The sequence below is a fragment of the Lepeophtheirus salmonis genome, unplaced genomic scaffold, assembly GCF_016086655.4.
Source record: "Lepeophtheirus salmonis unplaced genomic scaffold, UVic_Lsal_1.4 unplaced_contig_71_pilon, whole genome shotgun sequence".
Lineage (NCBI taxonomy): Eukaryota > Metazoa > Arthropoda > Copepoda > Siphonostomatoida > Caligidae > Lepeophtheirus > Lepeophtheirus salmonis.
The window spans coordinates 1-16690 of record NW_027295690.1 but is presented as its reverse complement, the minus strand read 5'-3'; the positions used below and the strand labels follow the sequence as shown (position 1 = coordinate 16690).

Genomic DNA, 16690 nt, shown 5'->3' with positions numbered 1-16690 from the left:
ATAACAAAGATTTTGACCAGTTTAGTTCATTTGTTACAACAAAGTTCAGATTCTTAACAACAAAACTTGAACCTTTGGAGGAGATTGAATCTGCACCAACGTTGCCTGTGAAATTATCTTTGTCATATGAATTATTCAAAAGTGTATTAGAACCATTTAATGTTACTAAATGTAAATCTGTTGATTTTTTAATGATGGGTGTAGAATATTCACAAAATATTACGCTGGAAACAACGGAGGTTAATATAAATAAACAGGTAACAGAGTTTCAAAATATGATTTATGAATTTGAAGATCTTAATAAAGAATATATGGATATTGAGATAAAAGCATGTGATCAAAAAGCTATTGTAGAATTTTTTAAAGGATATAATAAAATATCTGGAGATGATATTTAGTTTATCACTAAAAATATCAAAAAATTAAATAAATTTTATTTAAATTATTTTTTTTTATAAAAATTTTTTTAGATTCATGCTGTTTCGAAGCATGATAGATTAATTCTTAATTGTCAATAACTAGCGAACAATTTTATTTTTAAGTTAATTTAGAATTTCTAAATATAGGAACTTTTTTAAAATATAAAAATAGGCATATAATATATATATATTTTTTATATGTATATGACATTTTTGTGTCTATAAAACTTTTCTTAAATATATTTCTATTAAATTTATAAAAAAATTTATAAAAGAAAATTTATAAAAGAAAATTTATAAAAATAAAAAAATATTAAAATTAAGAAGAAAATTTTTTTAATTAGGATTATTATCTCCCACTAATTCATAAAATATTATTGAATTTTTTACTCCATTTGGGAAGGTCGGACTATTATTAACTGTAACCACATTTCTATTAATAGTTACCCATTTTTCATTAATTAAAAAAGATGAATAATAATGACCTGGTTCATGATTAATAACAGCTTTAAGAAAATAAGAGCGTGAATCTATTACAACTAATTCATCAAATTCAATGTTTTCTCACAAGAAAAACGAAACAAAAGATATTTTGAGTTGTTAGTTATTCTAATATTTGAATATTCGTCATTTCCAAAATAACATTTAATAATTTTTGCTTCATTAAAATTATTTTTTAAATTTTTATTTTCCTTAATAATTGGCATTGTATATGTTAGACTGTTTCCATAATTTTAATATCGTAAATGGGAAGTAAATTTTTATCACAATCTGAATTTTTTAGATATTCAATGTTCTTTTCAAACAAAAAATCAAGCAATTCAAACAAATCTATGAATTTATAATTTTTATACGGTGTTTCATCATTATTAGAATCAAAATTATTCTTTTCTAATACTTCTCTAACATCAAAAAAAAAATATGTCGATATTACAATAGGATTATGATTGCTATAATTAGTTAAAAAATCATTTATTAGTAAATATTTATTTGTAAAATCAAAATAAGTTTCAAAAAAAATTTTTAAACTCGTATTATTCAGACAAATATTAATTATACATTCAAAAGCACAACTATTTGTATCTGTATATAATACTCTAAGAATTTTTTTAATTCTTGGGATAAATTTACTGGGTATTTCGTTTCTGTTTGTTTTCTTTCTTCGTTACTTTTTTACTTAATTCTAGTGCCATTGCAAATTGTTTATCATTCTCATTTTTACTTAATTCTAGTGCTATTGCTAATTGATCTCTTTCTTTTTCATCTTGAGAACTATAACATAAATTTAATATTATGATAAATGATAGAATAAATTTCATTTTATAATATTTCTAAATAATATTTCTAAATAATAAAATAAAAATTTTTATTTATAAATCATACATCAATATAATGAATAATTTTAATTTAATAAGAATAAACAAACAACTAATATATTTTTTAATTTATATAAATTTTTATATTCTATTTAATTTGAAAATATTATAAATTTTTTTATAATTACCCCTCGTCAGGAAATAAATAATAAATCGTTTAATTCGATATTTGTTTGTATTAAAATAATACAGTTCTAAAAAGTAATATATTAAAATATTTTAATTAAAAACTATTTTATTCAATATTCTTAAAATTCAATTATTTGTTATTAGAAAATATTAAATAAAGAAAAATTCTTAGAAAATTAGTCATGAATTGGTAAATTGTTTAAAAAATTTTTAATATCATTATCCAAAGATACAAGATGGGAACTCCAACCAATTTCTTTTCCCATTTCAACATTCTTTTGTAAATCGTCAAAGAAGTAAATATTTTTCGTTTTTTTAGATAATTCGTTATTAATTGCAGAATATGCTTCTTTTTGTGGTTTATATAAACGATTAGAATGAAATATGTCAAAAAAAATTAGGGAATCAAAAATTCCCTTATCTAATCCTAAATTTTCAAGACAATAGTATATGTGATTAATGTACCCATTGCTCATTATAATTTTTTTCCCTTTGATCCTACTTAAAATTTCTACTATTTATTTAGAAATAGGTTTTAAATCTTCGTATATGTGTTTTGGAAATATTTCATTGTACTTTTCAATTGAAAAATTATGGTTCACCATGAGACCTTTATAATAGCATCCATATTTTTTATAATAACCTATTAAATCTTCATGAGTAAATATTATTTTTTCTTCTTTAGAAATATAATCGCAAAGAAAATTTTCCAATTTCTTTACAACATTACCGTTATCATTATACAATGTTTGATCAAGATCAAAAATAAGAACCGTTTAATTTGGTTCTATGTTGCTAGAAATGTTATTATTAATATTTTGAAACGAAAAAAATGTTTTTAGCAGCTGTAGGTTATTCATTTTTATTATTAAATTAAAAAATTTTTTAATTAATTTTTAACATTTTATGTCATATGTTAAATAAATATATTAGTATCATTAAAAATGATTCAATTTTTTTTATTTTATAGATAAAATATCAGAAAATCATATTTATTTAAATTAATATTCTCTTAAAATGTTATTTTACTCACAATAATTAGTTAGTTACCCTTTAAAGTAAAAATTAAATAAAAAAAAATATATTATGAATTAAATAAAAAAGTATTTATTAAAATTTTTTAAAAATAATTATAGAGTTACATATTGGCTAAATTATAAATTTCTTTGTTTAATTTAGTAATTTTTACATATATTTCCAGGTTCTTTAAAATATTGATAAATATATTTTAATTTAAAGATACTTAAAATAAAATTTTATGATTAATATTTTCTAATTCATATGCATAATTTATATAACACATATTATTTTACTGTTAAAAATGCCCAAACAACATTAAAACTATCCTTAAAACTTTATTTATTATTATTTAACAATTCTCACTAATTTTAGTGTCATTTCTTCATATGTAATTTTTCATTTAGAAGAGCAATTTTCTATTAGATTAAGAAATGGTGGATATGCATATAAATAGACATTTATTATTCATATTTTAGATAATTTTAGATAAACCAGAACAATGGTGTATTCTTGTATTCTCAATAATAAATACAGAATTAAAAATTCACTTTTCAAGCACAAATATTTTCAAATTTAGAAAAAATATTTTAATAGCACTTTTAGAAACTTTAGAATAGATTATATTAATTATCATCTCATATTTATTTACTACTATAAAACAGAAGTATTTCAGGCTTCTTGAGATTCAAATAAAATGTTATGGTTAAATTATAATGTAAACCTTCTTTTTACAGCCTAGAATAATTTAAATTCAACTTCACAAAAAATAAATTAGATTTCTTCTAATTTTTTTAATTTAAATGCATAATTTCTTTTAGTATGAGAAAAATTTTATAAAAGTTATTTGTACAAGTAAAATATTTCATTAAAGGTGGATAAGTATTAGCGATTTGAATTCTTGCAACTTTTTTGGGATTAGGTTAAAATAGATTGGTTTTTTCTACACATAGTTTTTATTTATATTAACTGTTTAAGGTATTTTTTAATAGTTGTCTTTTTTTTATTTTCATCATCTCATGAGAAATATCAATTATACTTTTTTCTTTATACGCTTTTCTTGAAATTCCCTTATTTATTTCAAGATTAATTGTATTTTTATAATTAATGGTTATAATTATTTATTATATTTTATAGAATTACGTTGATGAATACAAAAATTACGAAATTAGACGAAAACCCTTATATATGAGTTTAATTTAAAAGAAAGAGTTGTAATAATCGTTAAATCAATAACATTGATAAATCACAAATATTAAACCTGAAGTTCGATGGATGTAGAAAAAGAAAGAACGTAATAAGGATATTACTAAATTTTTAAAAAAATAAAAAATTTCATCAAACATTATTCAACTAATCTATTATTCAAAATATTAGAACTACTACTCTATTATTCAAAAATTGTGGAGAATACAAATTAAATAGAGATATGAAAATAGGAGGGACAAATACAGTACTAAAAATCGGAGTAATTATAATAAAAAAATATAATAAGGGGAAAAATCTTGAGAAATTACGATGTATAATAAGTGAGTATATATAAATGCTAAATATAGATGTTTTCAAAAATTAATAGATTTAGGAAATCTTAAAAATATAATTGAAAAATATGTTAGTTAACATTCATTAATAATAACAGATAAATGGAAAGATTATTAATTTGTCTATGACAATTTTATTTATAAAACCATTATAATTACTTAAAAAATTTTTTAATCTGCAAATAGTAATATTAACACTCAGTTAATTAGATAACATCGAAAAATGGTTTAAATATTATTTAAAAAATATGAATTTCAAATCACCACTGAATCTTAATAATTTTATTTATTATTATGTTCTTCTAAAAAAGAAATATTATTATAACAAAAATTTTTAATCTATAAATATGCTAAATATCTTATATCTGTATCCTTATAGCTATTTGTTGAATCCAATTGAGTTCTCGTTTTCAAAAAAAAAAAAATTAATTGTAGGAATAAACCTCTCTAATGAATTTAATGGATTATTTTATGAGTTGATACAAAAACTATGTTTTAACTAACTAATAGTGATTTGATTAACTATTATAGGTATATATTACAAATAATTGTGTAAAAAGAATTGTAAATGAAGATTTTAATTAAATTTCTCAATATAAAATATTTATATTAAAAAAATTAATCTCCTTTTTATTTACTAAAAAAAAATTTTCTTTTAAATTAGTGAATTATTAGATTTTTTATCTGTTAGTGTAAATTTAATAAAAACATGCATAGGATAAAGGTTATTATACTTGCCAATAATGTATTATGAGTTAAGAATATTATCTACTTTTCTCTTAACAATACTTAGTGTATTTATTTCAGAGTTTTATTTTTATGTTTACATTAATAAAAAAATTGGAAAAGGATCAATTTCTACTTTGGCTCTTATTATAAAACCATTTTTAAAACCAATTGGTGATTACATTATTATTTCAAAAACTATTATTGTAACAATATCTTATTTAAAGATTGAAATTATTAATTTTAAAAAAATAATATTACATACAAATTCAAAAAAAATTACAAATGTTAATAATGTTACTCTTTATTGTTTACATATTTCTACTATTTTTATTAATTTTTATTAAAAAATTGATAATCTTAAATATTCAAGTCTTATCGGTGTTTGTTCTACTTTATATTTACTCTTCCTTAGTATATACTATTATTATTTAAAGATTGAGTCCAATGTTAATTTCGTTTCTCCTAATTTTAGTTTTAAAGCTATTGTTAACAGAGAATACCTTTTTTAGTTTTTTCGTTTACATGTCATCATCAATCTATTTTAAAAATACAAAACAAAAAGTTTAAGAAGAGTTTAAAATTTTTCATACTTTTCATTTTTACTTCAATTCTTAGTATTGCTACAATTTACACACTTTTTGGAATTATAACTTTTAAAACGTTCAATTTATCCATATATACAGTTAGTGATCCATTTACAAATTATCTCAAAAAAGATATTTTAAGTTTTTTAGCAGATATTTCATTTTTACTTATTATATCATTTTCTGTTCCATTACAACTAATTCCTTGTAGAGATTCAATCATTAGATTTTAAATAGACATTTTAAAAATATTTCTGAAAAAACGTTTCGAATTGTAATATCATTCTTTATAATAGAATTAATTTATATTGCTTCAATTTGGAATACCTTAAAAATTTCTTTTCTTCAAAATTTTGTTGGTGGTACATCATCAAATATTCTTTGCTTTTGTTTAAAGATAAAAAATCGTATTATTTGAATTTGTTACGTATTTTCTTATTCTTTTCGATATATTTGTTATTATTAGGATGTTTTATTTTTGATTTATTAATCAAATAATGTTCTATAAAAAATTTTTTAATCAACATTTTTTAACTATCCATTCAATTTAGATTTCAATATATAAAATTAAAAGTATTATTTAAAAATTATTTTAATTATTCTTTAATTATATATTTTGCTAATCAATAATTATCTAGATAATCACTATCTATAATTTTAAATAAAACTTTAAATAAATTAGTATAGACATCATTTTTTAAATAATCTTCCTTCAATATATCTTCTAATACCGAATCATCAACAATATTTGAACAATTTTCGATATCTGTTTTGAATATCTCATCTAAAATATTTTTATACAAATAATTCGAATCTACTTTCTTTAAATAGTAGTCTTCATACCCTTTCGACAAATATGGAACAAAAACAACAGTAGCATATTTTTTTTTAATGACAAATTTTGCATTCTCAGATTCGAGCTTTTTTATTAATGTTTCAAATGTATTTCTCTCTAATAATGATTTTGAATTGCCTAAATACACTTTGAAAAAAACAGGCCCAATATGTTCTAATAGTATCTTTATAGGCATAGGAAACAATTTACAAATAAGTCTTTCAATAAACATACAGCTGAATATAAAGTTTTCATTAGAAATTATTCTCTTTTTTTGAATATCTATTTTTTTTATTTTGTCAATTTCAGATACTGAAAACTCATTCGTATCTAAAAGAAAAAAAACGGCTCTTTTAAGATAAATTTCAATTTCTCTCTTTATTTTTGGAAGTTTTAAACATAAATAAGCATCTATTGAGTTAGGAATTTCTGGATCCGCAATATCTTTGATAGTAAATATCTTTAAAATACTTTTGCAGCAGTTTAAAAATTTTAAAAGATTCGAATGTCCGTGGTATTTTTTTCTTTTATAAGATATCTCGCATTCTGAATTTGAATAATCTATGGAAGAAACAGTATTCTCAACTAAAAGTTTGTTAAAATCCTTGATAGGTATTGCGTATTGTTTCTTGAAAGCTTTAAAAAATTTTTCTTTTATTTCTGGATATTTTATTGTTTTTACATTTTTAAAATTTTCGTTTGATGATTTTCTATTTGGTTTAAGACTTATTTTGGTATTTTTAAATAATTTTTCAGAATCAGAAGAGGAGGAACAGTCATAGTACGACGTCATATTTTTTTATAATGTAAAAATATTTAAAAAAATTAAATTAAATAAAAATTTCAAAAAAAACTTCATAAAAAATTAAAATCATTATCATTCAAGCAATAATTAAAATTTTAATCAAATAAATTTAGAATAAATATCCTTTATTTAATACATTTGTATATATAAAAAAACTCTGTGCCCTCAAAAAATTTATTTTTTTTTTTGAACAATGTTCAATTTGGACAGATGATAATGAACTGTTTTGTGATCCTCAAATAAAAATGTATGTGTATCTCCTTCTAATATATTTATTAAAGTTACTAATTTATATTTAATTCCATTTATTTTTATTATAGGTCTATATTGAGAATAAAAATTATTTTTTTTATGAACATTTTGCTTATAAGAAGCGTGAATAAACATAAATAGTGGTGGAACCAATCCATATTGAGAAATAAATTCTGTTGTTATACCAGAAACTCTGTTAATTCTATCACAACTCTCATTAAAAAATGCTTTATTAGAATATGTCTTTTTATTTATACGAAATTTTGACCCTAAAATACATTTCATTATTATATCCTTCAATAAAACAATAATATCTGTTTCATAATATCTTAAACCATTGTAAATATGCTCATCGTAATATAATCCTCTACATTTATTTTTACTAAGATTTCTTATTAAGTCTTTTAAATCATTCTCAAAGAGATCATCATATTCAATAAATTTATTAATTAAAAAAAATAATGTTTGAATTTATTGTTTTGCTTTTTGTTTCATCATTTAAGCATTGTAAATTTATATTTATATATTCAATGAGTCTTGGTGTATAAATAAAAATATAAAGAATATCCATCAATCCAATATATGTATATAATTTTTTTTGTCTAATAGTCATTGTATAATAATATTCATCTACATTATTTCCTCTTTTACATTCTGTATGTCCTATCGCAATTTGAGTATTTTCATAATAATTTATATAATGTTTCTTTAGATGATTCTGAACTTTATATCTAACAATTAATGGTTAAGTTGTAAAATAATGTATTAACATTAAACTAAAACATATAATTAGCAGTATAAATAAAAGTAATATCATTCTTACTATTCTAAAAATTTTTTTATAATTAAAAATATTTAAAAATAAAACATGAAAAATGATAATTATCGTCGAAATATAATTAGAAAAATTAAAATTTCAATAAATTTGATATGTTTATCGATATTTTCAGTTGTTTTTATTGTTTTACTCGGCATTCTTGTTGCTTACTATTCAGATTAAATAAAAGAAAATTTTTCAAAATTAAAATTTTTTTTTATTATTTCTTCTAAATTTTTATTATTTTTTCAAAATTAAAATTTTTTTAATATTTTTTATTTTAATATTCTTCTAAATAATAAAATTACATGAGGCAATCACCTGCAGATATTAGAGTTTTAGTCAATAACCTAAATAAAAATGAAAATATGTTCTTAAATTCTTTCATACAAAATATTTATATGGATGATAATAAAAGAATATTTATAAAATTCAATAACAACAGTAAGGAGAATATTTTAGATGAAAAGAAAAGTGAAGCTAATTCAATTAACTGTTCAAATTTCAATAATCTTGAAAAATCAAATACTCCTCCTATTTTAAAAAATATTATAAAAATAAAAACAGAAGATATTGTTAAGGAGAAAAAATTTAATAAACAATTTCTGATGATATCGATTCAAGATTACATCGTACCAATAATAGCACAAATTACTTTTGATCCAAAAATAAAAGTTAGTTTTAATTGCAACATTTTGAGAAAATATTTGAAGAGAAGAAGATTCAAATCAGTAGAACAGATTTATGATTGGGGAAGAGGAATAAAAATAGAATTTTTTAGTGAAGATGTCAATGATGTTAAATATTTATTTATAGATCTTTCAGATAAAGGAAACATAATTCTTCTAAATGCAGATTCTAAGATTATTTTTTGTACACGAACTGATAAGGAAAATAATATTTGCAGAGATGAAATTTTTAAATTTATTGATCAAAAAATTGAATTTACTGGAATTCATTCTATCAGTAAACAGTTTAGATCATTTTTAAATAATAAAAAAGATGCAGAACTAAAATCTTTTGTATCAAACAACACTGATGAAAATATTCTAGTTGCAAATATTAAAGATTTGAGATTTTACTTTAATATTTTTAGTTATAATGAATTTAAGAGTGATAGTAACTCTTCAATTAGCGTAAATTCTTCAATTAGCGTAAATTCTTCAATTAATGTAAAATTTTTCGATGATAAAAATTTTATAAAAAATGAAAATACAAAAATATTCTGTTTCGATAATTTTTACATACTTCTTAATTTTATTGGTCTTTTAACGTTGAAAATGGTAGATTCAAATTATGTTATTATTGATAGTTCTGATAATAATGTAGTAAACCCTAAAAAAATACACGTGAAAAGACAACCATTGGATAATTTATCAATAAATAAAAAAATACTGATAAATTTAGATAAATACAAAGAATCTGTTTCTAATAAATCGAATGCACTTCAAATATTTGAAATAGTAAGAAACGATGTTTCAAAATTATTTGAAAAATATAAAGATTTTTATAAAACATTTGAATTTAATTATAACGAAATAGAGAAATGTGGAAGAGAAGAGGAAGTGATAGTTTGTAAATCAAATACGGATTCTAAGAAATATGGAATATTAGTTAGCAGTATAAAAATTCCTAAACTAAATTTAATAATTTTTGATTTTGATCATCTTAAAAAAAAATTTAAGTTTAATTTTGATGATTTCGTAGTTGTAAATAATAATGATCAATCTAAAAATATGAACAGTCTTGCAGTTAATAGAATGTTATTTTCAGATGAATCTGGTAATATAAAAGATAAAATTTCTAATTTAAGAATAAATGAGGATGAACAAATAAATTTAAAAAAATTAAAAAGAGAATTACAATTAATTTTTAACAAAAATAAAAAGAAATTATCAGATTTTTCACTTACTTTTGATCTTAAAAGTACTTTAATGCAAAATTTAACACTTATTTATTCACCAATACACAAACTCAGACAAAAGATTGTAAAAACTGAATTGGCACTAAAAAATAACGAAAAAATTTTAAATAAAAAATTAGTTACTATTAACAATAAAAAAAAAAAAATAAAAATAATAAAAATATTACGAAAGTAAAGAAAAAGGACTTTACATCTGAAAACAGATTTTGGTTTTGTAAATTTGTATTTTCAATAATTCCAGGCAATTTAATTTTAGCAGGTAAAAATCAAAAAATGAATTTTGAACTTGTTGAAAATTTCCTCTCAAAAAATGGAATTTACTCACATGTGTTGGATGATAAAGGGCCGAGTGTTATAATGAGGAATTATAATTACATTTTTGAAAAAAAAAAAAAATAAAAATAAAAATAATAAATCTTGATGATAAAAAATTAAAATTTGTTGAATATCTAAAATACATATTTGGAGTTGAAACAATAAAAATTTTGAATGATAACGAGGATTTTACTGAAATTATATTGGAAAATTGTGTTTATAAAACTTCTCCTTTAAATTTATCAAATAGTATTTCAATTTCTAATGATAAACTTAAAGAGTATATCTCTCATTATACTAATTTTTATAGTAATAGTAAGTCATCATCTGTTTCAGATGGAAGTGATGTCAGAATTAGTAAAAAGAAAAATTTTATGATTAAAAAATTTGAAGTATTCAATAATTTTGATCCTGAAGCAATTGAATTCAGTTTAATATTCATGGAACCAAAGTGTAGGTGTATCTATTGTAATAGTTTAGAAGATATTATAATTGAGGATATTAAAAGTATTAATATTCTAAATATGCCAACCCCTTTTTTAAATAAAGAAAAAGAAAAAAGTTTATTTGATTTTAAAAATTTTATAGAATCGTCAAATTATTCAGTTTTAGAGAATATTTTGGAATATCTGCCATATTTTACATTTGGTAATTTATTCTACACGGTACAATCTGGAACGAGTTCACCGTTATTTATTCCTATCTATAAAGAATTTGTTAAATATTTTGTCTTTAAAAATAAATTGGAGGAATGTAACGAAGAGTTTTATAATAAAGAGAATAAAAAAATTGAAAGAAAATATAATTTGATCTTTTCGGATGAAGAAAAAAATTTTTTGAAGTTAAAAATAATATTGAAATTATTTATAAAATGAAAAATTCATTGAAAAGTAGATGTGATAAAAGTAATAATATTATGTATGGAATTTTTGATGTTTAAAAAAATTTTATTAAATTAGTTTTTCTTTTATTTTTTTATATAAAATTTTCAGCCCCTTTTTTTATTTATATTCATTTTTTATAAATTTTTATAAATATTATGAATAGTAGTTACATTTCAGACATAATTTCTGCCAATCTAAATCTAATTAAGACATGTATAGGAGCTGGATTATTATATTTTCCAATAGTTTATTATCGCTTGGGGATAGCTACAACTTTCCTTTTAACAATTATCAGTGCACTTTTTTCGTCTTTTGGATTATTTTTTTTTGTTTATGTTAATAAAAAAATTGGTAAAGGAACAATTTCAACACTCGCTCTAAAAATAAAACCAATTTTAAAACCTATTGGTGATTATATTGTTATATCAAAAACAATAATAAATTCTATATCTTACATGAAAATCGGGATTGGAAATCTTAAAAAAATTATTTTATACGTCTCTCCAGGAGGTAATATTGATAATAAAACTATTTTTATTTTTACGGTGTACACTTCGTTGATCTTTTTGATTATTTGTCTTAAAAAAATTGATAGTCTAAAATATTTGAGCTTTGTTGGAATTTGTGGTACTCTATACATTTTCTTTCTGAGTATCTATTATTACTTTATAACTGACATTAAATATGAATATGTTGCTCCAAAGTTTGATTTAAAACTTATTTTAGGTAGAGTTCCTTTTTTAGTATTCTCATTTTCATGTCATCATACAATAATTGGAATTCAGAATGAAATGTTTGGAAGAAATTTAAATTTTTTTGTGCTTGCAATTTTTACGTCAATAATCTTTATTTTATCAGTTTATACAATTTTTGGAATCATTAACCTCAGACTATACGATCTTTCAAAGTTTACATTTAACGATCCATACACAAATTATCTAGAAAAGAATTTCTTAAGCTTACTTGCAGATATTTCATACTTAGTTATAATTACATTCTCTGTTCCTCTTCAGTTAACACCTTGTAGAGATTATATAATAGACATTTTAAAGAAAAATAGACCGAAAATAAAAAATAAAATTTTAAGACCTGTCGTTTCTTTATTCATTATTTTGTTAATTTACGTCATGTCTGTTATTAAGAAAATAAAAATATCATTTTTACAAAGTTTTGTAGGTGCCACATCTTCAAATTTTTTATGTTTTTGTTTACCTGCAATCTATGTACTGTTACTTAAAGAAAATAAGTCTATTTACTTAAAATTTTTAGCGTATTTAGTTTTTATGTTTGGTATTGTTGTTTTTTGTTGTTTTATTTTTGGATTTATCTTATAGAAAATTTTTTATTAAAACTTTTAACTTTTTTAACTTTTTTAATTATTTTTATTTTTTATTTTTTTTTTTTTTTTATTTTTTATTTTTTTTTTATTATTTTAATTATTTAATTATTCAATAATAATGAAGAATTTATATTTCACAATTGATGACTTTGAATTAGCAAAACCTCTTGGTAAAGGGAAATTTGGAAATGTATGGTTAGCAAGAGAAAAGAATAGGGGATATATAGTAGCACTTAAAATTATAAAAAAATTATCTGTAAAGGATGAGCCAAATACTGTAAAACAAATAAGAAGAGAAATAGAGATCCATTGTAAATTAAATTCTAAATACATAATAAGAATGTTTGGATATTTCTATGATAAATATAATATTTACATGGTAATGGAATACGCATCAGGAGGTGAACTTTTTATAAAATTAAAAGAAAGGAATTTCTTTGAAGAAGATATTGCAGCAAAATATATTTACCAAGTTGCTTTAGGAATAAAAGAAATGCAAAAATACAACGTAATTCATAGAGATATAAAACCCGAAAATCTTTTAATTGGTTTTAACGGTGAATTGAAAATATGTGATTTTGGATGGGGAGTTTGTAATATCGATGGAAGAAGGTCTACTTATTGTGGGACAAACGAATATTTACCACCCGAAATTGTTAATAAAAAAATTTATGACAAATCCGCTGATTTGTGGTGTTTAGGAATTTTATGTTATGAATTTATTATTGGTGATACTCCTATGAAATACAATAAATTTTATAAAACGAACGAATTTTTTAAAAATTTAAAACTACAATTTCCGGATAGAATCAGTATAAATGCAAGAAATTTTATTTCATCCTTATTAGTTGTTGATTCTAAACAAAGAATCACAATAGATGATGTTTTTAATCATGTATGGATAAAAAATAATATTTCTGAATATTTAAATACTATTAATAATTAAATATTGAATTAAACTATGAAGACTTAGAATGAATAAATAATTTTATCCTTTAAGATTTAAATTATTATTTTTTAGAAATTTTTTTATCAAATCTTTTTATCAATGTTTTTTAAAATTTTCATCTAATTAGAACACTTTTTTAGGAGATAAAAAAGTTTTTTATTTATTTATAAAGTGATAAAAAATAAAATCTTTTTTTTAGATTTTTTTAGTTAAGGTGATAAAATTTTTATTTAAATTTTCATTGATACGACGATCATATCAATAAAAAATTAATAAAACAATTTCAGAATCATCTCTTCCTCAAACAATATGTCAAGAAATAATGAAGCGGAAATAAATTCAAATAATTCTCATAATACCAAGTCTGATGGAGGAATAAAAAATTCAAAAGGAATAAACATTGAGGAAATATTTGATATTGGACTAAATCTTTCTGATAAAGGTCGTTCTTGTAAGTTCTACTCAGACATTAAATGTAAGAAAAAAATAAGTTGTTGTTCAAAACTTGTCTGTTGCAAACACTGTCATGACTCAAAAGAAGACCATTCTTTTGAAAATAAAGACTTAAAATTTGTTTGCGATAATTGTAAGAACGTTCAAAATCCTAATTCGTTCTGTTATAGTTGTAATATAGTATTTGCTTCATATTTTTGCAAGGAATGTAGTTTGTTGTCTAATAACAAAAATGCATATCATTGCAATGAGTGTGATGTTTGCAGAATGGGATTTAAAAATGACTATTACCATTGTAATATCTGTAACACATGCGTTAATATTAAATTGAAGGATAAACATAACCATATTGAAAATACACTTAGAACTCAATGTCCAATTTGCGCAGAATTCATGTTTTACTCAAAGAAAAATGTGGAAATGTTAAAATGTGGGCATTCAATCCATTCTGAATGTCTTGAAAGCTACAAAAAGTTTTATATTAGTTGTCCTGTCTGCATGAAATCTATTTCTGACAGTAAATATATCCAAGAAAAAATAAGAAAATTAAGAAAACAAGTTTCAATAGAGCTAAAAAAAGAAAGTTGTAAAATTAAATGTCATGATTGTTATATAATCTTTGAAAAATATTCTAATGAAATTTTTAATGAATGTAATTCTTGCGGATCTATAAATACAACCGTTGTTAAATAAATATTAATATGTAAGATATATTATTTTATGTACAAATATTCTTATTTCAAAAAAAAATCTCCTTTATTTTAATTAAAAAATTTATATATATTTTATGTAATGCAATTAAAAAATAATTTTAAATACATAAAATATTTATGTTAATGTTTAAAAGATTGGATGTCTTGTTGTTTATAGTCATTATTGGCTTTAAAATATGTTATAATAGTGTATTTATATGTTTAATTACTAAAAAATATTCTCCTGCAAATATTCTTATTTAGATGTCGAGAAATATAAAAATAAAAATTCAATTTTATTAATAGCACATCCTGATGATGAATTATTATTCTTTTTACCTTTAATTGAAAATTTTAAGAACTTAAATATTATTTGTCTTACTTCTGGAAACTATGAGCAATTAAAACTTTTAAAAAACAAAAATCATAAAAAATTTAAAGTAAAACAAAACTTTGATCGTATTAAAGAACTAAAATCATCCTCAGAATTTTATAATTTTAAATTCCATTTATATAAATTCCAAGATAACCCAAAATCATTCATAAATTCTTCAAAAATTAAAAAAATTTTATTAAAAATTATTAAAAAAAATTCAGTTGAAGTGATTTACTCATTTAATAAAAAAGGCGTTTCTGGTCATAAAAATCACATATCGTGTTACAATTCCATTTATAAATTATCAAAGAAATTAAATATTGAAATATTTTGTCTGGTAGAGTTAAATTTATTCAGAAAATATATTTTTGACTATGGTGGGAAAGGAATGAAAATTTATAGTCACATTTCCAGGACAAAAAATATCTTTAATTTTTTAAAGATTTATAAGACACAAATGAGTTTAATAAGATTCTTATATTTAGTAATGTGGACATATATAAGGTTGAACTATTATATTCTAATTAAAAATTAATACTTATAAATATTTTAAATTGAAATTTTATTTATAAAAAAAGGGTTAAAAATATAAAATTATTTTTAAAGAACTTTTTTAATTATTAATTTCTTTTTTTTTTAATTTCTTTTTAAAATTTCATTTTAATTTTTTTTTAAATTCCTTTTTTAAATTTCTTTAAGCAGTAATTCCACTGCAGCATTGTCTGTCCTCTTTACACTTTCCTTTTTTTTCACAACAACATTCTTCTTTACAACCATTTTTATCAAAACAACAACACCCATCTGAACATTCTGATTTTTCAGAGCAGCAACATTTTTCACTGCATTTTCCGTTTGAGCATTCGCAACAATTTTTTGAATCTTCTTGTTTTTCACAACAGTTTTTGCAATTCATACTATCATATTCTTTTTTTAACTTTGATCCCATCTCTTTAGCTTTTTCACTCATATCTTTATAGCATTCTTCTGCTTTCTCTTTGTAGTCTGTCATATTTTTTTTGTTATTCTAATTTTTTTTTATTTAATGTTAAAAAGGAGGTGATCGTTTTATATTTTAGATTTACAAAAACATAAAGGGGACTAAAATGATTAAAAAATATTAATGGTTAAATTGTATTTTTATAATAATTTTAGTATATTGAGAATTTATTCAATGTTTTGAGAAAAAATTGATATTCATCTGTTTATGTAAATAAGAACTTTTTAGATTAATATTTTCATCCAACAAGATTGAAT

The 16690-nt window shown here is 20.7% G+C and overlaps 1 protein-coding gene across 1 annotated transcript; it reads left to right on the top strand.

Moving 5' to 3' along the window:
* Nucleotides 1–13084: 13084 nt before the first annotated feature.
* On the top strand, nt 13085–13861 carry LOC121131479 (uncharacterized; the record flags this gene model as incomplete). Its single annotated transcript, XM_071893960.1, has 2 exons — nt 13085–13389; nt 13486–13861. Coding segments are annotated over exons 1-2 (681 nt in total), but the record flags the coding sequence as incomplete, so codon positions are not given.
* Between the last annotated feature and the right edge of the window lie 2829 nt (nt 13862–16690).